At 48.1% G+C, this 25,198-nt stretch overlaps 1 protein-coding gene and 1 non-coding gene across 2 annotated transcripts in view; one reads left to right on the top strand and one right to left on the bottom strand.

The window, feature by feature from the left end:
* Nucleotides 1-25,198, top strand: part of LOC145359338 (integrin beta-3-like) — a 78,659-nt gene that overhangs the window by 42,687 nt on the left and 10,774 nt on the right. Inside the window, exons 8-12 of the mRNA XM_080213937.1 lie at nt 6,649-6,738; nt 10,769-10,903; nt 14,490-14,922; nt 17,791-18,010; nt 20,228-20,328. Coding sequence (XP_080070063.1) covers nt 6,649-6,738; nt 10,769-10,903; nt 14,490-14,922; nt 17,791-18,010; nt 20,228-20,328 — 979 coding nt within the window. The remainder of the gene's footprint in view (nt 1-6,648; nt 6,739-10,768; nt 10,904-14,489; nt 14,923-17,790; nt 18,011-20,227; nt 20,329-25,198) is intronic.
* LOC145359353 (U2 spliceosomal RNA) lies at nt 13,745-13,936 on the bottom strand. The gene has a single exon (XR_013889567.1). It is a non-coding gene; the product is annotated as a U2 spliceosomal RNA (small nuclear RNA).

Here is a 25,198-nt window from a genome sequence, read left to right as displayed (position 1 = left end):
TGACTCAGTTCAGTTTGTTTTATTTTTTATGGGGTGGATGTCGCTGGCTGGGCAGCATTTATTACCCATTCCTAGTTGTCCGAGAACAGCTGAGAGTCAACCATATTGCTGTGGAGTAACATGTAGGCCAGACCAGGTAAGGATGGCAGATTTCCTTCCCGGAAGGAAGTTACTGAACCAGATGGGTTTCGTGGTCGTCACTAGACTCTTTATTCCAGATTTTTTTTTCCTGAGTTCAAGTTCCACCATCTGCCACGGCAGGATTCGAACCCAATGTTCCCAGAACATTAGCTGAGTTTCTAGTCTGGTGACAACACTACTAGGTCATCTCCTCCCCGATAATTGTGCAAAATCAGCGCACACCCAGGCATCTCCAATGTACAGGCTCACTCTCAGGCCTCTCCATTGTACGGGCCATTCTCAGGCCTCACCACTGTACAGGCCCATTGCAGGCCTCACAAAGATACAGGCCCACTCCCAGGTCCATTCAATGCACAAGCCTACTCAGGATTCTCCATTGTACCAGCCCACTCCCAGACTTTGTTAGTGTGCTGGCCCACTCCCAGGCCTCACCAATGCATAGGTCTCTCCAGTCTACCAAACTACCTTCAGTCCCACTAGACAGCAATCATAATGCCTATTCTCTAAAGCGTTAAAATTTCTAGTATGCCCATATGTTGTGTAATTGGGCAGCCTGCAGTTGATTTGGAAAGTGTTTGAAGTGTTATTCTGTTCATTTCCTGCCTCTCAGCATTTTCAGGATCTTCTATTTCTTTGATCAATTACTAGGAGGCATAGGTTTAAGGAGCAAGGGGCAAGGTTTAAAGGAGATATATGAGGCAAGTTGTTTTACACAGAGGGTAGTGAGTGCCTGGAACTCACTGCCGGGGGAGAGAGTGGACGCGGATATAATACTGACTTTTAAGGGATGTCTGGACAAATACATGAATAGGATGGGAACAGAGGGATATGGTTCCTGGAAGGGTAAGAGGTTCAGTTCAGACGGGCAGCGTGGTCGGTGCAGGCTTGGAGGGCCGAAGAGCCTGATCCTGTGCTGTAATTTTCTTTGTTCTTTGACCGTAATGAATGGCAGAGCAGGCTGGAAGGGCCCAATGGCCTCCTCCTGCTCCTATTTCCCATGATTCTAAGTTAAAAGAACAAAGAACAACCCAGCACGGGAAACAGGCCCTTCGGCCCAACAAGCCCGTGCCGCCGCATCACCCTACACCTATTCTACCCTGCGTGTCTACAAATAGAACCCCTGACTTAGCCAGATTCAGGGGAGAATAGTGTCAATTTGGTAAAACCAGCTTTTTATTGGTTTGATGTGCCTATAAAAACATCTCGGGACATTTTAATACATTAAAGGCACTATATCAATGGAAGTTGCAATTTTTTCCATTTCTGATCGGGTTGGGAATGTTATAGGGCATGACCGGAAAATAAATATTCCTCACCACTCTCCCCAGGGTGTAAATTCAGGATGTGGTTGTTCTCTCTCTCTCTCTCTCTTTTCTGTCCCCCACCCTGCCATGGAAACAGGCCCTTCAGCCCAATTTGTCCATGCCACACAGTTGGGACTAAGCTAGTCCCAATTACCCGCATTTGGGCCATATCCCTCTATAACCATCTTACCCATGTAACCGTCTAAATGCTTTTTAAAAGACAATATTGTACCCTCATCTACTACTGCCTCTGGCAGCTCGTTCCAGACGCTCACCACCCTCTGAGTGGAAAAATTGCCCCTCTGGATCCTTTTGTATCTCTCCCCTCTCACATTTATAACCTCTGCCCTCTAGTTCTAGACTCTTTATCATTCATTAATGATCCTGGTCACACACCAGGATCATTCCACCCCCGCCACCCCTAACACACTAAATATAAAATCCCACATCAATGGACTTTCAGAATGGAATGATTCTCAAACGTCATTGAAAGGCAAGTAGCTGTCTCCATCAATTTCGACGGGAACTCGGAGGTGAGTGCACAGAACTTAACACAGCGCTTGTGAGGGTCTCGATGCAAGGAAGTGGTTCTGTAGATACAGGGTTTGGAGAGGGTGGGGGGGGGGGCAGGAGGGGAGGTCAGAAGCAGGTTGTTGCAGTGATTTTAACATGGTTGGTGTATGGTGCCAGACAAGGGCAAGATAGAGGGGGGCCACTATCGGGGCTGGCAATTGGCAAAGCATTTCAAAACTGAGTCTGAGTCCGCACAGCATCAACTCCATTGCCAGGCTTGAAGTCTGGCTTCTGCAGCGATTAAGCAACACTAATTCCTGAGAGTGTTAATGATTGCTTTGGAGTGTTAACCCCTTGTACATGAACAGCGTGTTATGGGGCTGCAGAACCGTTGAGCAAGTGAACAAGTTTGAGGATCCTCTGGCAACAGGTGGCCACTGAGGGTGGCGTTTGGGACACCCAGCATTATAATTATTTACACATAGAATCATATCATCCCTATAGTGCAGAAGGAGGCCATTCAGCCCATCGAGTCTGCACCGACAACAATCCCACATGGAACATTAATCCTTGTGGTGCAAGCACCTTGCTCAGCCTGCGAGGGCAGGTTAGGCTAATGCCAGCACTTGTGCCAAGGGCATTGGATGCAATTAAGTGGCTTAAGGTGCCACCACTCTGTCATGTGGTGTGGGCGGATATGGGTCAGGCATCAAACAAACTGAAGACCGGCCATCCAGACTTTCTGGAACATAAGAACATAAGAAATAGGAGCAGGAGTAGGCCATCTAGCCCTTCGAGCCTGCCCCGCCATTCAGTAAGATCATGGCTGATCTGAAGTGGATCAGTTCCACTTTCCCGCTTTCTCCCCATAACCCTTAATTCCCCTGTCTATCAGAAACCTATCTACGGGTGACTTAAATATATTTAGCGAGGCAGCCTCCACCACTTCAACGGGCAGAGAATTCCAGAGACTCACCGCCCTTTGAGTGAAGAAGTTCCTCCTCAACTCTGATCTAAACTGCCCCCCTCCCCCTTATTTTGAGGCTGTGCCCTCTAGTCCTGCTATCCTTTCTAAGCGGGAAGGATCTCTCTACCTCTACCCTATCCATCCCCTTCATTATCTTATACGTCTCTATAAGATCCCCCCTCATCCTTCTAAACTCCAACGAGCACAGACCCAGTCTATTCAATCTCTCCTCATAGGCTAACCCCCTCATCTCCGGTATCAGCCTAGTGAACCTTCTCTGCACTCCCTCCAAGGCCAGTATATCCTTCCTTAGGAAGCTCCTATCACTTGACGAGGGTAATGCTGTACAGGAATACCCACCAAATATACTACCTGGATTACAGAAACTCTGAGGTCATGGTGGGGATGGGCGAATCAGAGGGCACCCTGCCAGCTATCCTACCTTAAACCCTTGCCTCTGCATTTTTTAAACAAAGCCCACACGATAGGGTTAAATTTTAAAGATTATTTATTAGTGTCACAAGTAGGTTTACATTGACACTGCAATGAAGTTACTGTGAAAATCTCCTAGTCACCACACTCTGGCACCTGTTCAGGTACACTAAGGGAGGATTTAGCATGGCCGTTGTACCTAACCAGCACGCTTTTTGGACTGTGGGAGGAAACCAGAGTGCCCAGAGGAAACCCATGCAGACACGGGGAGAACATGCAGATTCCGCACAGACAGTGATCCAAGGCTGTGCCAGGAACCTGGGTCCCTGGCACTGTGGGTCAGCAGTGCTAACCCCTGTGCCACCATGCCGTCCATCGGTATTGGGTCAAAAGCCACTTTACCCAGAAGAAATTGGACTGGGATGATTCCGACCTCAGTAACTGCAACAAACCAGAGAAGTTGGACCTAAAAATATCCACTCAATCTCTACCATGTCATGGCAGTCACACAGTTCAGTGTAGGTTCGGTCAGCCCCAGGATTGATATTTAAAGGGTGAATTCTTGTCCTTTTATTCCTGAATGAAAATCCCTTGCCCTTGATTAGAAAGCTGATCATAGTTGTAGAACTCCCCATATTACCAGTCAACAGAATCTCTCCCCCTGACTAGGTTCATGCAGCAGGAACAATGCTGCTCGCAAACTCCTCAAGACAATGGGGTAGTTATAGTAGGGGATTTCAAGTACAGTAATGTTAACTGAGATCAAATTACTGTGACAGTGTTCTCATGCCTTCAGGAGAACTGCTCAGCCAGTATGTAACAAGTCCAACATGAGAAGGGGATTTAGTTTTGGAAAATGTAGTTCTTGTGCACTGTATAGACAAAGCATACCGTTCATAGACAAGGAAAGGAGAGGTGTAGAATGTAGTGCTATAGTTGTAGCTAGGTTGTAGAGAAAGATCAACTTAGTGCGAGATAGGTCCATTCAAAAGCCTGACGGCAGCAGGCAAGAAGCTGTCCTTGAATCAGTTGGTACATGCTTTCGTATCTTTTTCCCCACGGAAGAAGGTGGAAGAGACTATGTCGAGGGTGAATGGGGTCCTTAATTATAATGGCTGCTTTTCCAAGGCAGCTGGAAGTGTAGACAGAGTCATTGGATGGGAGGCTTGTTTGCATGATGGACTGGGCTACGTTTGCGACCCTTTGTAATTTTTTTGTGGTCTTGCATTGAGCAGGAGCCATCCCAAGCTGTGATACAACCAGAAAGAATGCTTTCTATGGTTCATCAGTAGAAGTTGGTGAGAGTCAGAGCAGACATGTCGAATTTGATGGTAGTGACATAATTCCATTAGCTTTAGTATTAAATAATACAGAATACGATAGAAGTCATGCTTCAGCTGCACAAGACTCTGGTTAAACACAGGGACACTGTATAGTCCTGGACACTATGTTAGGAAGGAAAGATAGACTTTCGAGTGAGTGCAGCGCAGATTTAAGTAAATCATTCTTGGATTCCAAAGAGGGGAGGTAGGCTTGTAATCCCCTGAAATACAGAATGTTAAAGAGTGATTTGATCACCGTTTACAAGATAGGAAAATGATAGAGTATCTTGACTGAATGTATTTCAGCTGAGTGGGAAATACAAGTATGATGTGGAGATGCTCGCATTGGACAGGGGTAAACGCAGTAAGAAGTCTCACAACACCAGGTTAAAGTCCAACAGGTTTATTTGGTAGCAAACGCCACCAAATTTGCTACCAGTTTGCTACCAAATAAACCCGTTGGACTTTAACCTGGTGTTGTGAGACTTCTTACTGAGAAATACAACGCAGGGACATAGACTAAAAACTGGAGTCAGACCTTCCCAATGGGAAATTAGGAAACATTTCTGCTGTGGGGAATAGGTTACAATACATCTTCTTAATGTTTTTGTAGTCTTACATCAATTAATAGTTAATTATTATTAACTAATAGAACTATGTATAAATATTCAGTAAAGAGTGCAAGCTAGGAACTTGTCTCCATGCTTGCTAATACACACAGCTCTGTCCAACAATAGCCTAACCCTTAGGTGTGGGTCATGAAGACAACATCACGGTGTGGGTGGTACTGTATTCAGTCCCATATTAACTCTATATTAATCAGATCTTCATGCTGAAACTCCGACACACAAACAGTGGAATTTTCCCGCCCCACCTACTACGGGAATTGTGGGGCAGGAAATTTGGCGGACCATGAAAAGGTCTGTTGACCTGAATTGGGAAATTTCTGCCTTGGGACGAGCATGGCCAGAGAATCCCGCTGAGTGTGTGGCAGAAGGTCAAACTCTCTTTTGCAAATTGCAATTAATCCTAGATTAGTTTGTGATTTTAAAATGGAGAGTTTTGTAACTCAAAAATATTAAGGGAGATTGGGCAAAAGCATTTAAAGGTTGTTAGGTCACAGATCAGCCACTGGTAACATTTTGGAGTCTGGGTGACCAGAAACACTCGTTCTATTCTGTCTCTATACGTGCTGTCCCCGTCAAATGCTGCAATTTTCCAGCATTTTCTGTTTTTGTTGCCTTATTAAAATACGGATGTGTACAAGCTGTTAAATGGGATGTCTGTCTATGTCATACACTCATGAATCTGGGAAACCATTGAGCTTTCTGAATGAAATGAAATGAATGAGGGGAGATCTCATTGAGACGTATAAGATGATGAATGGGATGGATCGGATAGAGGTGGAGACACTCTTCCCACTCAGAAAGGACAGTAGGACTAGGGGGCACAGCCTCAAGATAAGAGGGGGGGCAGTTTAGAATGGAGTTGAGGAGGAACTTCTTCACTCAAAGGGTGGTGAATCTCTGGAATTCTCTGCCCGTTGAGGTGGTGGAGGCTGCCTCGCTAAATATATTTAAGATGCGGGTAGATGGGTATTTGATAGGCAAGGGGATTAAGGGTTATGGGGAGAGGGCGGGAATCTGGAACTGAACCACTTCAGATCAGCCATGATCTTATTGAATGGCGGGGCAGGCTCGAGGGGCTAGATGGCCTACTCCTGCTCCTATTTCTTATGTTCTTATGTTCTTAAATGTCTGTGAGTGTTGGCATTATTTCCAATGCAGGGCACTAACAACCTGGGATTTCAGGAAAGGGGTCAATATAAGAGGTTGACTTGAAATTGGTGAACAGGTTGGGTTGACAGTGAAATCGATTGACATAAAAAGCTGGTTTCATTGTTGACGGGATACATTTAAGGTTTCAGATTATTGAAATTTTATGTTGTGTAATCTTGTTTTCTCCACAGAATTATAGTGAAATGATTCCTGGTTCCAAAGTTGCAACTGTCTCTCAGGACTCCAGCAATGTTCGGGAACTCGTCGTGGATGCTTATCGGGTAAGTCTGAACAAAGTGCAGCGAACTACTCGAAGGTCATCGTTCAAATTGATGGCATCGTTGTAAAGTAAAGTTTATTTATTAGTCACGAGTAGACTTATGTTAACACTGCAGTGAAGTTACTGTGAAAATCTCTGAGTTGCCACACTCTGGCATGTGTTCGGGTACACTGAGGGAGAATTTAGCATGGCCAGTCCACCTAACCAGCACAGTCTTTCACACTGTGGGAGGAAATTGGAGGAAACCCACGCAGACACGGGGAGAATGTGCAAACTCCGCACAGACAGTGACCCGAGCCGAGATTCGAACTTGGCTCCTTGGCGCTGTGAAGCAGCAGCGCAAGCCACTGTGCCACCGTGTTGCCCTGGAGTTGAGGAGATATGATTCTGACTCCAGTAACCATCCCTGCACCAGTTCTAGGCCAGACTTCAATTCTTTCCACTAACCAGCTCCATTGCAAATGACATACATTCCTAAACGAGGTTGGGAAGCAGACATCAACTGAATTGGGAAAAGTGCATCTGTAGTGGTGGGATCTGGTATGTGAAGGTTAATGTGGGAGTGAGTACAGTACTGCCCACACAGTGATTTAAGAAGGCACATGACCCAGAGCTGGGGTCAGTTTAGTGACGGACGGAGGTGGGTAAAAACCAATACTGCAGTTGGCTTCAGACCTGTCCCCTGCACTGTAAATATATAGAATTATGAGTTGTTAGTAAAGATTTGCTCTTAATATACTCAACACTATGAAATTTACTCCATGGTGTTCTTCAGGATGGCAGTGTTTGTCATCAAAACCCTCATCTTCTCAGGCTGAGAAAAGGGCACTTTCAGTAGATTCTGTATTGAATCTATCTCACAACGAGCGATGCTGAGAAAATTCACCAGAAAAAAAAATAAAGAGAAAGCTCCAGCGACAGAAGAGCTTGGCAGCAGAAAGGTAGAAGTTTACTCGAGCAGGTCATTCACCTTGGAGCACCAGCTTCGACAAGTAGAGCTTACATGGATGAAATAAAATGTTTAAATTCCTGGCCAGATGGTTCTGAGAAGCTCCCTTTATGTTATCCGCTCAGAGGCAGTAAGTGGAAGCAACGCATTGCTAAACCCAATCCGAGATTCGGGGCAGTGGTGGGAGTGGGGGGATTTCTTGTTGACGTCACAAGATTTCCCACAAGGTCAAGATTGAACACTCTGAAGATATATAACCGTGCTTCTTGGGTGACGTCAGAGAATGAGATTCTTCCTTTTGGAATGCGGACATCCTGGTAATTGGTCATTTCACTTTTTTTTTATTCATTCGTGGGGACATGGTTATCGCTGGCTGGGCCAGCATTTATTGCCCATCCCTAGTTGCCCTTGAGAAGGTGGTGGTGAGCTGCCTCCTTGAATCGTTGGAGTCCGCGTGCTGTGGGTTGACCCACAATGCCGCCGGGGAGAGAATTCCAGGATTTTGACCCAGCGACTGTGAAGGAACGGCAGATATATTTCCAAGTCAGGAGGGTGAGTGGCTTGGAGGGGAACTTGCAGGTGGTGGTGTTCCCCCAAATTTTAAATGAGATTCAGATGCTGGTGTGACACTCCTGTCAACCGAGGGACCATGGCTCCAAAGCCTTCCAGTTCAAACCGTGGACCCTCTACTGTACGGAGCGTAAGTGGGAGTCTATCTCCCGGTCTGCAGCATGAGCTTTGAATCCGGAGGTGTGGAGAAAACAGATCTTTGAGCTGATGTACGTCATCCGCAATTGGCCCTTTAGTCTTCTGAATAGAAGTGCCCGTGTAGCTCCCAGCCTTCTCCAGCCGTGGTTAGCACACTCCTGATTTCCCTCAAACAGCAACAGCTATTCAGACCCTCACTTCACCTGCAAGCCCTCGTCTCTTTTTGTGGAGCAGGTTCGCCCATCACATTCCAGATCCCGCAAACTCTCTGATGATCAGACAGACATCCTGAACATGATATGAGATGGTGGCACAGTGGTTAGCACTGCTGCCTCACAGCGACAGGGACCCAGGTTCAATTCTCGACCTCGTCACTGTCTGTGTAGAGTCTGCATCTTCTCCCTCTGTCTGCGTGGGTTTTCTCCGGGTGCTCCGGTTTCCTCGCGCAGTCCAAGGATATGCGAGTTAGGCGGATTGGCCATGCTAAGTTGCCCCTTAGTGTCAGGGGATTAGTTAGGGTAAATGCATGGGGTTATGGGGATAGGGCTTGGGTGGGATAGTGGTAGGTGCAGACTTGATGGGCCGAATGGTCTCCTTCTGCACTGTAGAATTCTATGATTACCAATGCACCTCAGGTGGTAGAAGTATCAGAGAAGGAGCAACAGTCTGTGAAAAAGTTAATTTATTAGTCACACTGTAATGAAGTTACTGTGAAAATTCCCTACTTGTCATATTCCAATGCCTATTCGGGTACACTGAGGGAGAATTTAGCATGGCCAATGCACCTTACCAGCACAGGGAGAATGTGCAAACTCCACACAGACAGTGACCCAAGCCGGGAATCGAACCTGGGTCCCTGGCGCTGTGAGACAGCAGTGCTAACCACTGTGCCGCCGTGCCGCCCACAGAAGGTAGAAGCCTTTACCTTCATCTACAGTGATTGTACAGTTGGTAAACACCCTAACCACTGTGAACACACATGCAGCCAACGTGTCAAAACCACAAAGGATGCTGGAACCGACACTAAAAACACAGAAGTGAACATGCTGCTCAATCTCTTTCGAGTCACAGCAGCACTCTTCCTCAGCCTCCGAGAATTCCCAGACAGCCTCAATGGAGAAGAAAGGAGAAAAGGATGCCATCATGTTGAGAAACACCATTATCGTCCAACCCCACAAGAACCAGTCAAGGTAAACAACAACCGTACACCATCAAACCAATCAGACTTATCAAGCTTGGTTTAACCTCAGACAATGGACAAAATGGATGAAACTATACCTAAGTATCACTTCACTACCAAGCTAATAACAACAAGAAGAAACACCAGAGCCTACTATTCTCCTGCCAGAATGCAAACAAGGTGTTGGGAGGGTTATACCGACTCTAGCACACCTGAACCAAACCTCAAGAACTTGAAGGGAGTAAATGGCTTAGTGAGAATGGTGTTAATATTAGTACTGTAATAGTAATAACGTTGGAATAATGGCAGCAAATGGGCCACACGGTGGCACAGTGGTTAGCACTGCTGCCTCACAGTGCCAGAGTCTCGGGTTCGAATCCCGGCCTGTGTAGAGTTTGCGCATTCTCCCCATGTCTGCATGGGCTTCCTCCCACAGTCCAAAGATGTATGGGTTAGGCGGAGGACTAGCTAGGGTAAATGCGTGGGATTATGGGGATAAGGCCTGGGTGGGATTGTGGTTGGTGCAGACCTGATGGGCTGAATGGCCTCCTTGTTTACTGTAGGATTCTATGACTAAGCTTTTAACAATAAGGTTAACACACAAGACTTATAACAATGTAAGACTTGGATGTAAACCAAAGTAACTCTATGTCCTTGGAATAAAGACTTGAAGGGAGGTTTACTAATAGTGTCTGGTACATAAAGGGTTAATGTGGGACTGGGTACGCTAAGAGTGATGGAAGAAAGCACAGGACCCAGAGCCAGTCTAGAGATGGGTAAATACTTAGACTGAAGTCAGCTCCATAACTGTACCCTCAGCTGTACATACATCCATGATTATGAGTTGTTAATAAAGATTTGTTCAAGGCTACAAAGCCTACTCCATGGTGGCCTGAAGCAGCATTCTTCACCACCAAGGTGGAGGCTGGAATAAGCTTTCCCCTCCCCCCACCCCATTCAAGAAGGGGGAAGGCGATAAGCCGAAAGAAAATAGAGCAAGGGAAATATGCACCAGTAAATTATAAAGTAAGGAACCATAAACCAGGAAACCATTGGTCAGGGAACTGTAGCCCAGGGACCCAAGTGAACAATAGATGAGGAAAAGATAGGCCGGAAACAATAAGTGGCACACAATTAAGAACATAACTGGCCTTTTAACTGATCTCTTATGTTGGGTTTCTCTCGTGTCTTCAGCAAATCCGCTCCGAGATAGAAATGGAGGTTGTGAATCTGCCGGAGGAACTGTCGATATCCTTCGAAGCTTTCTGCGGGAATGGTGAAGTCTTACCAGGACAGAGATCTTGCTCCGGGATTAATATTGGAGACACGGTGAGTAGAACGAAAGCATCACACTGTACTGAACTGGACACCAGATTGTTAGCAAGGAACCCTGCCATGTTCACTCACTCATTCAATGCTCAAGGTGTTCTAAGAGCGTTGGTTTCGAATCAGAAATATCGGACTGCCACAGTGATGTTCACATTTCAAAAATCCATGTCCTGAGATTTGTTGTGTGGTGCCATAGTCCTCATGGAATCGGTCTGCGCCTTAGTATCCACGCTCTTTGGGATTAATGTGGAGGGAGTGGCAAATGATATTGTCACTGGACGAGTAATCCAGATATCCAGGGCAAGATCTGGGGACCTGGGTTCAAATCCCACCAAGGCAGATGGTAAAATGTAAATTCCGGAAACCAATGTTGATTGTCCTAAAAACCCACCTAGCTCACTAATGTCCTTTGGGGAAAGGAAATTTGTGGTCTGGCCTACATGTGACTCCAGATTCACAGCAACATGGTTGACTCTTAAATGCCCTCTGAAATGGAGGGCATTTATATCATCGATCTGGGTACAACCACACTAGGCACTGTAGTTGACTTGGGTACAATCAACATGAAACACCAAGAGTACTTAACCTTCTAAGCTTTAATTACTTGCTAGCAAGGAGGACACACATTCAGCCCAATGCACAGCAAGGTGTTCTCCTGATTCACACAATTAGCAGTTACTGTTAATTACAGCAAATGAGAAACGAGCAATTTTCCCATCTTTCATTTAAACACATAGTCCACCAATCATAGCATAGCTTTTTGCCTTATCTTATCCAGTAGAAAACCATCTCCTTCATTAGCATATCTTGTTTTCTGGCATTTGTCATGGTAACTTGTCTTTGTTTCATCCTCTGGCCAAGGCGGGAATGCAGTGTTTATGAAACTGACGAAAGGTTAGATTAGTCTCTTCCCTGAATACGCAACCTCTGACCTCAAATGAGGCCTTGTTTGATAGTAAGTTTTTTCCATTCTCGCTGACAGGATTGCCTTGTTGCTGTTGTTGTAACTTAGGCCACGTTACTCCCAAAAGCACTGAATTGGTGGGAAAAGTGTTGTAGATCCCGGCTTGTTTTCTCAGTTCAGCTTCTCACCTGAATCTCCGCACTCTGTGCACTGCAGAAGGCCCAGTTGTGAATATTATTAAAAACCCATGGGGGCTGGACATATTCACACCAGACTCTGACAGTTCCGGAACTCTGCGCATGCGCGGTGGCTCTGATCTGTCAGTCTCCCCATTTGCTGGCCAGCCCAATCGCCGGCCAGCCCAGGACCCTCGCAGTGCTGCCCCTCCACGCCCTGCCTCCACCCCCCCCCCCCCCCCCCAACAGCCTGATCGTGGCCCCCACTACAATTCCCGGGCCAGCCCTGACTCCCCATCACCCCAGCAGACTGCCTCCCCTCCGCCACCCACCCCCACCCTACATCGGAAGAAGGCCAACCTCCCCACCCCCCAGCCTGCTCCAACCGCTGCTCTCTCTCCATCCCAGACAGATCCTAAGTGCAGAGTGGCAGCGAACCCTCCCCAATCATCCCTAGGCTCTATCCACAGTAGGCCCCACCCCACCGTGGCAGTGCCCAATGCCCAGTGGGCAGTGCCAAGGTGCCCCCGGGCATGGGCATTTTGTCCCTTGGGCAGTGCTGGGGGGCACAGGCTGGCACTGCCAGGGTGGCCATGCCCATGGGGGCACCATCCCCCCAATGCCCAATCCCTGGGGGCCCCCGTTTGCCCTCTTCCCCCTTTATTCCGGTGGGATCTCCCACTAGTTCCCATGGTGGGAGATTCAATTGGGAACGTTCAGGTCCTGATTGTATCTCCCACTCCGCTGGAATGGAGTACTCCTGGTGGGGTGGGAGATTTAATCGGTACCTGAAAAGCCCTGACCTGCCCACAGAATCAGAGTCCTACAGTGCAGAAGAGGCCCTTCGGCCCATCGAGTCTGCACCGATGCACGAAAGGCCCTGACCTGCCCATCTAATCCCACTTGGCAGCACTTGGCCCATAGCCTTGAACGTTATGGGGGCCAAGTACTTATTTCAGGTACTTTTTAAAGGATGTGAGGCATCCGCCCTCCACCACCCTCCCAGGCAGCGCATTCCAGACCGTCACCATCCTCTCAGTGAAAGAGTTTTTCCTCAATTTTCCCCTAAACCTCCCACCCCGCACTTTCAACTGGTGTCCCCTCGTAACTGACCCTTCATCTCAGGGGAACAGCTACCCCCTACACAACCTGTCCACGGGCCTCATAACCATGTTACTATGACTTAGAATTTGAGAAGGGATCAACTGTGGTGCAACGTGTGCTGAACTCTCTGATTTTTCGGTAAACTAAGTATTAAATTTGGGCACATTGTTTGACTTGTAACACAGCTGGGGTTCTCTTATGTGACTCAGGATAGTGAAGTTGGGGTTTTGGGTGGGGGGGGGTGCAATTTTGCAACGGTGCTGGGAATCCTGAGGGCTTCTGGGAGGAAGGAAGAAGCTTCAGTCCCTTCTCCCCATCACCCCCTCCCCACAACTCTCCCCACGAGCAATGTGAACATCTCAACTTCAGCATTGCAAAGGAGAGAAATGTTGTTGGACACATCTCCCTTGTTAAGATCAACTTACAATACCTGTCTTATCTTTTTCACCCTTCGTTGACAATGCCAGGGCCAACTGGCCACAGGAATGTTGGGGCCTACAAGGTTTTAAACTATGGAGTTTTTTGTCATTTTTTTTAAAACTTTATTCCAATTCAATCCAATCAAATCAAGTCCAATTCCGAGTCCCAACAAGTTGGGACATTCCCCGATCCAAGCTGACAAGACAGGGCTCTCACTTCCTGTCTTGGGCTTGATCGACATGATCCAAGCTGATTGGAGTAGGCATAGCTCCTCCTCCAAGGCTTGATCTCATTTGCATCTTAGCCAAAAGGCCAAGTTGCCGCATGAAAAAATTGCTTCAAATGAAGCTAAAACGTAACCTAATGACTTCAACCAAGCACAGCATGTGGATACTACACTTGATCTTAGCCAAAAGGCCGAGAAGCGATGCTTTTTGTCTTTTTTTTCTCTTTTTGTCGTTTGGTACTGATGGACCTTAGCAACAGATACCATAGCAACCACCAACCTCTCACCTCGAGTGTAAGGAGCTGGCACTGAAGAAACTCTTTGGTCAATCTTACCAAACTGCAACGCCAGCTATTACATCACGTTCTTTCAATAATAAGTCCAATTAAGCCTTAAATTCTTTTTGCATAATAAGGAATCAGTCAGAGTATAATTACTGCATTTCCCAAACTGGAAAGGTGAGCTTAATTAAAATAGCATCCCTGTGGCCTCAGCCCAGTAATTAATTATTGTGGTTTAAATAACACCGTGTATTCCGGTTTCCTCCAAAGGTGTGCAGGTTATGTGCATTGGCCGTGCTAAATTGCCTCTTAATGTCAGGGGGATTATCTAGGGTAAATGCATGGGATTATAGAGATAGGGCCTGGATGGGATAGTGGTCAGTGCAGATTCGATGGATCGAGTGGCCTCCTTCTGCACTGTATGATTCTATGATCTTGAGCGTTATGACAATGCCAGAACTTCCTTTGTCCCCAGGTGAACTTTACTGTCAAGCTGGAGGCTGTAAACTGCCCAAAGGATGGGAAAGTGAAGACATTTTCGCTGAAGCCCAGGCTGTTTAAGGATTCACTGGACGTGACTGTCAATTTTAACTGTGATTGCGAGTGTGAAAACAATGCACAGGATAACAGCACTCTGTGCACCAATGGTAATGGGACCTATGAGTGCGGGATATGCAGGTGTCTCCCGGGACGCCTTGGCCCGCTCTGTGAGTGTACAGAGAGCGAATCCTCAGTGAGTGACGAAACCACCTGCTCCCTGGCAAAAGGCAGCCCCATTTGCAGTAACCGCGGAGAATGTATTTGTGGGCAGTGCGTCTGTCACAGTAATCAATTCGGGATCATTTCTGGAAAGTTCTGCGAATGCGATGACTTCTCCTGTGGACGATACAAGGGAGAGCTCTGTTCAGGTGAGTGACCAAATCCTTTGTTACTTGGAAGCGTCGGCCGTAACGGAGTAATGGAGTTTAGAAAAGATGAGGGAGGGGTCTCATTGAGAATCAGAATACTGAGAGGCCTGGCTAGAGTGGATGTGGAGAAGGTGTTTTCCATTAGAAGAGACTAGACCCCGGCAGCACAGCTTCAGAGTAAAGCGACGGCCCGTTGGAACTAAGACGAGGAAGAATTTCTTCAGTTAAAGGGTGGTGAATCAATGGAATTCGTTGCCACAGAAGGCTGTGGAGACCAGGTCAGTGAGTACATTTAAGACAGAGAGAGATTCTTGATTGGTAAGGGGATCAAAGGTTATGGGGAAAATGGGATTGAGAAACTTATCAGGCATAGCAGAGCAAATTTGATGGGCCGAATAGTCTAATTCTGTCCCCATATCTTCTGAACTTATGGAATCATTGTGGCTTGAAGTTATAAGATGGTTTATTACTAACGATAAATAGATTTATATGAACAAGGCTCTGACAGAACTGAACACATGCCTATTCTCCACTCCGTCCTGGCTCCATCCAAGGACCCTCCCCTAATGCACGTCCTTGCACCTGATTGGCTAGGCTTCCCATGCTGCCACTCCATTAGGTCTGGCCTGATCACATGGTCCTTGGAGATCCCTTAAAGGGGCCATGCTATCACAGGCAACAGTATCAATGCCTGTCCATCATTAGCCAGTGCCTGTCAGTGTGATTCCAAGACATGCACACATATAGACATGCTCACACACACACACACACATACACACTCACATACATGTAGACACACACACAGACACACACATACACACAGAAACACACACAGACTCACATGTACACACAGACTCACACGTATACACAGACATACACACACACACACACACACAGACACACACGTAGACATATAAACAGACACAGATGCAGGCACACTCAGGCAGTGCTACTGAGATAGGAGAAACCCTTGTCCACTTTGAAAGTGGACGGTGGACAACTATTGTCCTATCGTCATATTCTGGCCTCTTGTGCCGTGTGAACAATGTCCCTCCTACCATGGCCTACTGCGTAAGAACCACCTTATCCCATGGGATATTGTTAGACTTTAACCTGATGTTGTGAGACTTCTTACTGTGTTTACCCCAGTCCAGCACCGACATCATATTGAAGTAAGTCATTTGGAGTAAGTGGAGGCTAACTGGGGATCTAACCAGTCAGCAATATGTAATTCATTAGTGAAATCCCATAAAGAGCCTGTCACCCTGGGTAGGCTGAACCCAAATCTGGAGAATGACTTAGAACATAAATGATACAGGGAAAATATATCCCTGATTTGAAAGTGTTGCACTAAAGGCCTCACGTGAATATGACTTGAGAATAGTTTTCCTCTATAATTACACACCTGCAGGGAGTCACAGAATCGGAATGGGCTGGGGTAATATAGCAGGCCAGAGTGTAGCTCTTGCAATCTGTATATTCCTCCAAGAGGAATGTTTGACATTGCTTCATATTGGTACCACACACAGGCTTGGTCTTCTGTGTGAAATAATTGCCAAATTACCAACTCTAATTGCCAGTCACAGACAATTAATGATTCATTGACACTGCAGAGTTCACCCCTCAGCTTTGGGATGACATGACCAAATCAAAAAGGCTACGCCCCGTTGCACTGAGTGGAACCATTTCCATAATGTCACAACCAGAATCGATAATTGTTTGTGTGTGCGTGTGTGTGTTTGTGAGGGCTGGTGACACTTCCTGCCACATTCCCAGAATATCAGTCAACATTAAGATGTAAAGACCCACCAGGAAGAAAATTTCACTATTTTTAGAATTTATTTTACTCAGCTGACAATGTTTTTTTTCTCCGTCTCCGATTAGTTGTTCTGTTCTTTCATCAGATTATTCATTAGCTTCCTTAAGTATCCAGTAATTCTGTGGAGACAGGCAGGAAGGACACTACACCATATCTTCCAGCTGTGACCTTATTAACTGCAGCCCTGGGGGTGGGTTTAGTACCATATTCCATGACAAGACGGGCGTGATGGCACGAGTCGTGCCATCGTATCTGGGCGCCATATCGTAAAGGCGTTTAACAAAACTAAGCTCCCATTGAATCAAGAGGGACCTCCAGGAACACTGTGAGGCTGGAAGTTGGAGCTCCTCGATGAATCTGAATTGGGAAGATCTACCTGTAGCTAATCCCCCCCCACCCAGTGCTGAGGTGTTCCAGGATCCAGGGTCGCCGGCGACCTCCATCCCGAACTCCGGAGCCAGCCCCAGGCACTGCTCACGTGTGACCTGACTTCTGTACACCATGTTATTCTGGACATGTTCCGGGCCGACGTGTTTTCCCGCTGGCATCATGGAGAATCGGGAGGAAGATTCCAGTCAGGCCTTTATCCGCTCCCCATCAGTGGGATGCAGATTAGTTTCATGCCGGGCTCCGGTGGGTCTCCTGATCCACTGTGGCGGCACCAGTGGATAATTCCACGGGGAATTCACGCCAGCGTAAAACAGACTTTTAGACTCCTGCCAAATTCTTCCTCGCGTGCCTGCCATTGGAACCTTCCGGCAGGGCCACAGGACAATTCCATCCCAGAGTGCAAATCAGAGACTCGTGGTAACATTATGGCTGGAATTCTCGAAACAACATCCAAGAGCAACCCTCGCACGGCCCACCGCGTGTATGCCCCTTGTTGGCCAACAACTTCCTGTACATGCTAATGTATCAGTTCCAACTCCATTATCTTCAGTAATAGCTTTTTGTGTGACACCTAATGGGACGCCATTTGAAAAAGCAACTCCAGGACACCTGCACCGTTTGCCATTCTTGAGTCTAACCTCCGTTTGCATCCCCTACAGGGAACGGTAAGTGCGAGTGCGGGGAATGTCGCTGCTTCTCGACTTGGACCAACAGTTACTGCAACTGCACCACCAAGACAGACAGCTGCATTACTGCTGCCGGATCCATCTGCAGCAGGAGGGGCAACTGCGTGTGTGGGAAATGCAACTGCAAAGACGGGGCGTACGGAGACCTCTGTGAGAAGTGCCCCACCTGCCCTGACGCCTGCTCCTCCAAGAGGTGAGTCCGCAGCCCACCCTCCCCGCTCACCTCCTCCCCCCACCCCACCCCCGCTCACCTCCTCCCCCCATCCCCCACCCCCACCCCCACCCGCTCACCTCCTCCCCCCACCCTCACCCCGCCCCGCAGCGAGAGACAGCCTTGGTCAGCCTGGTAGCTGTGGATTTAACACTGAACAACCCAATTGCACCAAGAGTGATACTTGGGTGTTCTTTTTAAGACCGTAACAAATAGCAGGAGTAGACCATTCAGCCCATCAAACCTGCTCTGCCATTCAATGAGATCAGCGCTTGTCTTCTACTTTCAACCCCATTTTCCTGTCCTGCACCCCTTGATATTTTTCATTTGTAGAAATATACTGATCTCAGTTTTGATATACTGAGTGACTGAGCCTTCACCTCCCGCTGGGCAAAGAATTCCAAATTCATCATCCTCTGAGTGAAAAAATTCTTCCTCATCTTCGTCCTAAAGGACCTCCTTTATTCTGGAACTGTTTCCCCAGATCCCAGACACTGTAGCCAAGGGAAACATTCTAACTGCATATATCCTGTCGAGAGCTGTAACAATGCCTTATGTTTAAGTGAGATCACCTCTCATTCTTAACTGCAGGGAACAAAGCCCCAGTCTATTTAATCTTTCTTCATGGGACAATCCCAGGAATTGGTCCGGGATTTTGAAAGGGACAACTGGGGGAAGTTGCCTCACCTTGATGGGGGCAGGTAGATACCATGAGGAGGAAGGGAGAAAGGATAATGCTGTTGTCCACAGCCTTATATTAGTGTGCTTCAGCAATAACTCTCTCCTCAAAGTCAAAAGGTCAGAGATTTGAGCAGAAAATCTCGGGTGACGTTCCAGTGCTGTCCTGGCAGGGGGTTGCTGCCCCGTCAGGAGGGTGCTGTCCCCTCTGGGGGGGTACTGCCACTCAGGGGAGTACTGTCCCATCAAGGGGGTGCTGCCCTGTCAGGGGGTTGCTGTACCATCTGGGGCTGTGCTACCCCATTGGGGGGGGAGGGGGAGCTGCCCTGTCAAGAGGGGGGGGTTCGCTGTCCCATCAAGGGGGGGGGTGCAGTCCCATCAAGGGGGGGCACTGTCCCATCAAGGGGGGGCACTGTCCCATCAAGGGGGGGGGGGGGGTGCTGTCCTGTCAAGGGGGGGTGGGCGCTGTCCTGTCAGGGGATGCTGCCTTTCAGATGAAAGTTTAACGAATCCCTGTCTGTCTTTCAGATGGATGTAAAAGACCGTATGGGACTATTTCAAAGAGCAGAGTGGGTGGGGGCTCAATCAGTAGCTCTGGAAATGTGTCAGGTCATTTTTCTTTTATATATTAATCCAGGGGGGGGTGTGGGTGTTACTGGCTGGGCCAGTATTTATTACCCACCCCTAAATTCCCCTTCACCCGGGGCCATTTAAGTGGCAACCACATTGCTGTGGGTCTGGAGTCACATGTAGGCCAGACCAAGTAAGGACGGCATATTTCCTTCCCTAAAGGACATTAATAAACCAGATGGGTTTTTCCGACAGTCAGCAATGGTTTCATGGTCATCAGTAGACTTTTAATTTCAGATTTTTTAATTGAATTCAATTTCCAGAGTTGGCCATGCTGGGATTCGAACCCGGGTCCTCAGATAGTTATCCTGGGTCTCTGGATCCAGCAACAATATCAGTTGGCCACCACCTCCCCACTGTTTATGGGGACCTTGCCAAATGCCAATTGGTTGTCCTATTTCTTACCTTAGAACAGCACTCACACTTCGAAAGTACTTAATAGCCTACGATGTCCTGTAAAGGCTAAAGACCTATAGGAATGTAAGTTCTTCTCACACAGGACACATTGAATTAAAAAAATAAAGAGGAACCCTCATCGACTAGACAACAGCTTTTCCAGATGTATGCAGACGCAGCAGCTTAGCAGAAGATCAGTTCTTTTGTCACATCCTTCAAGATGGGAGGATCTGTTGCTGCTCGGACCACAATCCAGGCCCCAGGCAGCAAGGGCCAGGAAAAAGTTTATTTCAGAAATCAAATTTAACCATTGACCTTGGTGAGATTTGACTCTAGAACCCCAGAACTTTGCTCTAGCAGTGCGATCTACCAGTTCGGGGATATATAACACCAGGTTCACAGAACAATTTGCTGCAGTGTTAATGAGCTGGGTGTCACAGAAGTGTAAAGTCTCTGCTCTTGTTCGATCTCTCTCCTCCCTTTTCCCCCTCACAGCGACTGTGTCAAGTGTAAGGTGTTCAGCACTGGCGAGCTGATGAAGAACGGCACGTGCGACAAATTGTGCACCGATGAGATTCGAATGGTGAAGAAACTGGGTGAGTTTACAAAATGGCATGTCAGGTTGGTCCTACCAGTTTAATCTGAGTGTTTAATCGGGACAGGAAGCATCCTGGGCACAGTGACCCCCTCACCGCCTCCCCCAGGCACCGTGTCACCCAATAAATCCTCCCCCCACGGACATCACATCACCCAATAAACCCACTCCACATGTGCTGTGTCACCTGATAAACCTGCCCCATGGACAGCGTGACATAAAATAAACCCACCCCCACCAGCACTGTGCCACCCAATACACCCACCCCCACCAGCACTGTGCCACCCAATACACCCACCCCCACCGGCACTGTGCCACCCAATACACCCACCCCCACCGGCACTGTGCCACCCAATACACCCACCCCCACCGGCACTGTGTCACCCAATACACCCACCCCCACCGGCACTGTGTCACCCAATACACCCACCCCCACCGGCACTGTGTCACCCAATACACCCACCCCCACCGGCACTGTGTCACCCAATACACCCACCCCCACCGGCACTGTGTCACCCAATACACGCACCCCCACCGGCACTGTGTCACCCAATACACCCACCCCCACCGGCACTGTGTCACCCAATACACCCACCCCCACCGGCACTGTGTCACCCAATACACCCACCCCCACCGGCACTGTGTCACCCAATACACCCACCCCCACCGGCACTGTGTCACCCAATACACCCATCCCCACCGGCACTGTGTCACCCAATAAACCCACCCCCACCAGCACTGTGTCACCCAATAAACCCACCCCCACCAGCACTGTGTCACCCAATAAACCCACCCCCACCAGCACTGTGTCACCCAATACACCCACCCCCACAGGAACTGTGTCACCCAATACACCCACCCCCACCAGCACTGTGTCACCCAATACACCCACCCCCACCAGCACTGTGTCACCCAATACACCCACCCCCACAGGCACTGTGTCACCCAATACACCCACCCCCACCGGCACTGTGTCACCCAGTACACCCACCCCCACCAGCACTGTGTCACCCAATACACCCACCCCCACCAGCACTGTGTCACCCAATAAACCCACCCCCACCAGCACTGTGTCACCCAATAAACCCACCCCCACCAGCACTGTGTCACCCAATAAACCCACCCCCACCAGCACTGTGTCACCCAATAAACCCACCCCCAAAGGCACAGCACTATTTGGTAATGCCCCACCCCCCGACCCCCCGACCCCCTGACCCCCCGCTTCCCCAAAATGCCATAGCACATAACAAAATAAAAATTCTTACATGGGGAACTGGTGTGAATCGAACAATCTTGCATTGACTGTGCATTATACACAGCTGTGAACATTCAGTTTCACGGTAGTCAAGGATGAAACAGCAGGCACTGTGTAGAGTGACGGCTAACCTGAAACTGCACATTTTCAATCATAGAATCCCTACAGTGCAGGAAAAGGCCCTTCAGCCCATCGAGTCTGCACTGAACACAATCCCACCCAGGCCCTACCCCATATCCCTACATATTATACCCACTAATCCCTCTAATGTATGCATCTCAGGACACTAAGGGGCAATTTTAGTATGACCAATCAACCTAACCCACACATTTTTGGACTGTGGGAGGAAACCGGAGCAAACCCACGCAGACACGAAGAGAATGTGCAAACTCCACACAGACAGTGACCCGAGCCGGGAATCGAACCCAGGACCTTGGAGCTGCGAAGCTGCAGCGCTAACCACTGTGCTACCATGCCGCCCATAAAGATGAATCTCTGGCTCAGTGTTACCCAATAACCCCTTCCCGGGGAACACTCTGTCATCTGATTGATTCCTGAGACAGTGCTGGAATGATGCTCTCCTGGTGAAGGCGGCCTGTCCCCCTTTACTAATGAAAACAGGAGGTGACTGTAACACTCTGTGGGCCAGACCGCAACTGTGTTTGATTGCCGCCCCTTCCACAAACATTCACTCCCTGTGCCACCGACACACAGTAGCAGTTGCGTGTGCCGCCTACAAGATGCACCACAGCAAATCACCAAGGTTCCTTAGGCAACACCATCCAAACCCACAAACCGCTATCATCTAAATACCTGGCAATATCACCACCTGGAGATTCCCCTCCAAGCCACTCACCATCCTGACTTGGGAATATATTGGCCGTTCCTTCACTGTTGATGGTTCAAACTCCTGGAACTCCCTCCTAACACCACTGTGGGTGTACCTACACGTCAGAGACTGCAGTGGCTTAAGAAGACGGTTGAACACCATCTTCTCGAGGGCAACTAGGCTGGGCGATAAATGCTGCAAGGAGTCCGACAACACCAGGTTTAAGTCCAACCGATTTATTTGATAGTAAACTCACAAGCTTTCGAGGTTTCCCTCTTCGTCAGGTGAATGGAGAGTTCTGGCCTCAGACAGAGCATATAACAGCACAGACAGTTTACAGATTACTGATTAGAATGCGAATCTTTACACCTAACCTGCTGTTCAAGTCTTAAAGTGGCCGACAATGTGAGTGGAAGGAGCACTGATCACAGGTTAAAGAGATGTGTATTGTCTCCAGACAGTACAGTAAGTGAGGTTTTGCAAACCCAGGCGAGTCATGGGGGTTTTAGATAGTGCAACATGCTTCATGTCTTGGGTTCTTGGGTCATGTCGCACTATCTGTAACCCCCATGACTTGCCTGGGTTTGCAAAACCTCACTTACTGTACTGTCTGGAGACAATACACATCTCTGTAACCTGTGATCCGTGCTCCTTCCACTCACATTGTTGGCCACTTTAAGACTTGAACAGCAGGTTAGGTGTAAAGATTCACATTCTAATCAGTAATCTGTAAACTGTCTGTGCTTTATATGCTCTGTCTGAGGCCAGAACTCTCCATTCACCTGACGAAGAGGGAAACCTCGAAAGCTTGTGAGTTTACTATCAAATAAATCGGTTGGACTTAAACCTGGTGTTGTCAGACTTCTTACTGTGTTTACCCCAGTCCAACGCCGGCATCTCCACATCACGATAAATGCCGGCCAGCCAGTGAGGCCCACATCCCATATGTAATTTTTAAAGAGTTACCATTTCAACTCAGTGACCTTTAATCAGAACTGGAAAAAAATTACGAATGTAAATATAGATTTTAAATTGAAATAAGAGAAGGTGGGAAAAAGCGAAAGGGAATAACCAGACAAAGAGAGGAGACGTTAATGGCAAAAGAGTTGTTGGAAATAGCCGAAACGAGCAGCGGGACAAAGAAACAAAAAGATGAGTCCAGAGGAGTTGGGAATGACAGAATAATGGACGTCTGCCGTCCAAAAGCAAAAGGAAGAAAAATGAAGTCAGACCAACCCATACAAAGAAAATAGAATGGTGAGAGTGGAGATTAAAGTCTGGGAGTGTTGAACAGTCCAGAAGGCAGTAAAATAATTCATCTAAGGAGGAGGAGTCCCCCCCTTCCCCCCACCCCCCCCAACTCATCATCCCACTCCCCCTTCCGCAGGGTTTCTTTCCAGGGCCGAGGTGGGTCACCACTGGCCACTGGCAGGATTCTCCGGTTCTGTCGAAGTTTACGGGTTCTGTACGGCTCACTGGGATAGGAGGATCCGGTCAGCGGGAAGTAGCAGGAAAATCCCGCCCGGAGAGAGACAGAGAGAATAGACTCACTCTGGCCACTGCCACATGCCTTCCTGTTGATCCCGTGTTAGCGTAAGTGATATAAAATTGGATGGGATGAGAGACAAGTGACTCTGGATTTGAAGGGTAATAGATAGAGTGAATGCAAGCAGGCTTTTTCCACTGAGCCTAGGGGAGAAGAAAACCAAGAGGGCATGGGTTAAGGGTGAAAGGAGAAAAGTTTAAAGGGAATATTGGGGGGGGGCTTCTTCACGCAGAGAGTGGTGGGAGTGTGGAATGAGCTGCCGGATAAATGCGGCCTCACTTTTAACATTTAAGAAAAACTTGGACGGGTTCATGGATGAGAGGGGTGTGGAGGGATATGGTCCAAGTGCAGGTCAGTGGGACTAGGCAAAAAATGGTTCAGCACAGACAAGAAGGGCCAAAAGGCCTGTTTCTGAGCTGTAAATTTTCTATGGTTCTATGGTTTCTACGCTACACACACTTGAGCGCGTGTGCATTCATCAGCTTTCTGTTCATCCCAGGATATCAAACCCAACAAGACAATACCCGTACGCTCTGACCATTCCAACCTGGGCTGAGCCCTTAGACAGTAACAGAAGCTGCTGCTTGTTACACAAGGGAGAAAATGACAGCCAGCCAGACTCTGAGTCAATTCCGTCTGTAATTTAACACTGCACCAACAGACCTGTGCATGTTGAGATTTGCCAGCTAGAAGCTGGGTTACACTGTGAGTAAGATGTAACACTGACATTTGCACACAGCAGGACTTTATACTCTCCCAGAGGCCATGTCCCTTCTGTCGCTTTCCTTTTAGCTATTTTTCTGACCATTCTGGATCTTAACAACACCACTGGGCATTCAGGGGATGCCATAATTGGCCTCAGTGCCTCCCAGCCCAGGATTCCCACTTCCAGATTCCTATCTAGTGACTGCAGCTGGCAGGTGTGAGCGAAGGGAGAGGGTGGGATCTCCCTCACCCCAGCCTCGGTCATGTCACCATTTCCACCCGCAGCTGGGTGAACCAAATGAGCTGTCAATGAGTTAGTGTCTGAGCAGAGATGGGGAGCTGATGAGGAAACAAAACAAGTGACCTACAAGGAGGCAGAAAAATTATTTGCTATTGAAAATACACTCGAGAAATGTTCCAGACGAAGACAAGCGGGTTGTGTTGGGTGAAGAACCTGGCACACAAGCAGCTTCACATCTGGGGCCTTCACCTCTCTGCCAGGAAGGCACTGAGTAGGCTTGGTATCCTTGGCCACC

The sequence above is a fragment of the Carcharhinus amblyrhynchos genome, chromosome 27 (assembly GCF_965287045.1).
Source record: "Carcharhinus amblyrhynchos chromosome 27, sCarAmb.v2.hapA, whole genome shotgun sequence".
Classification (NCBI taxonomy): Eukaryota; Metazoa; Chordata; class Chondrichthyes; order Carcharhiniformes; family Carcharhinidae; genus Carcharhinus; species Carcharhinus amblyrhynchos.
This window is presented reverse-complemented; position numbering and strand designations above follow the sequence as displayed.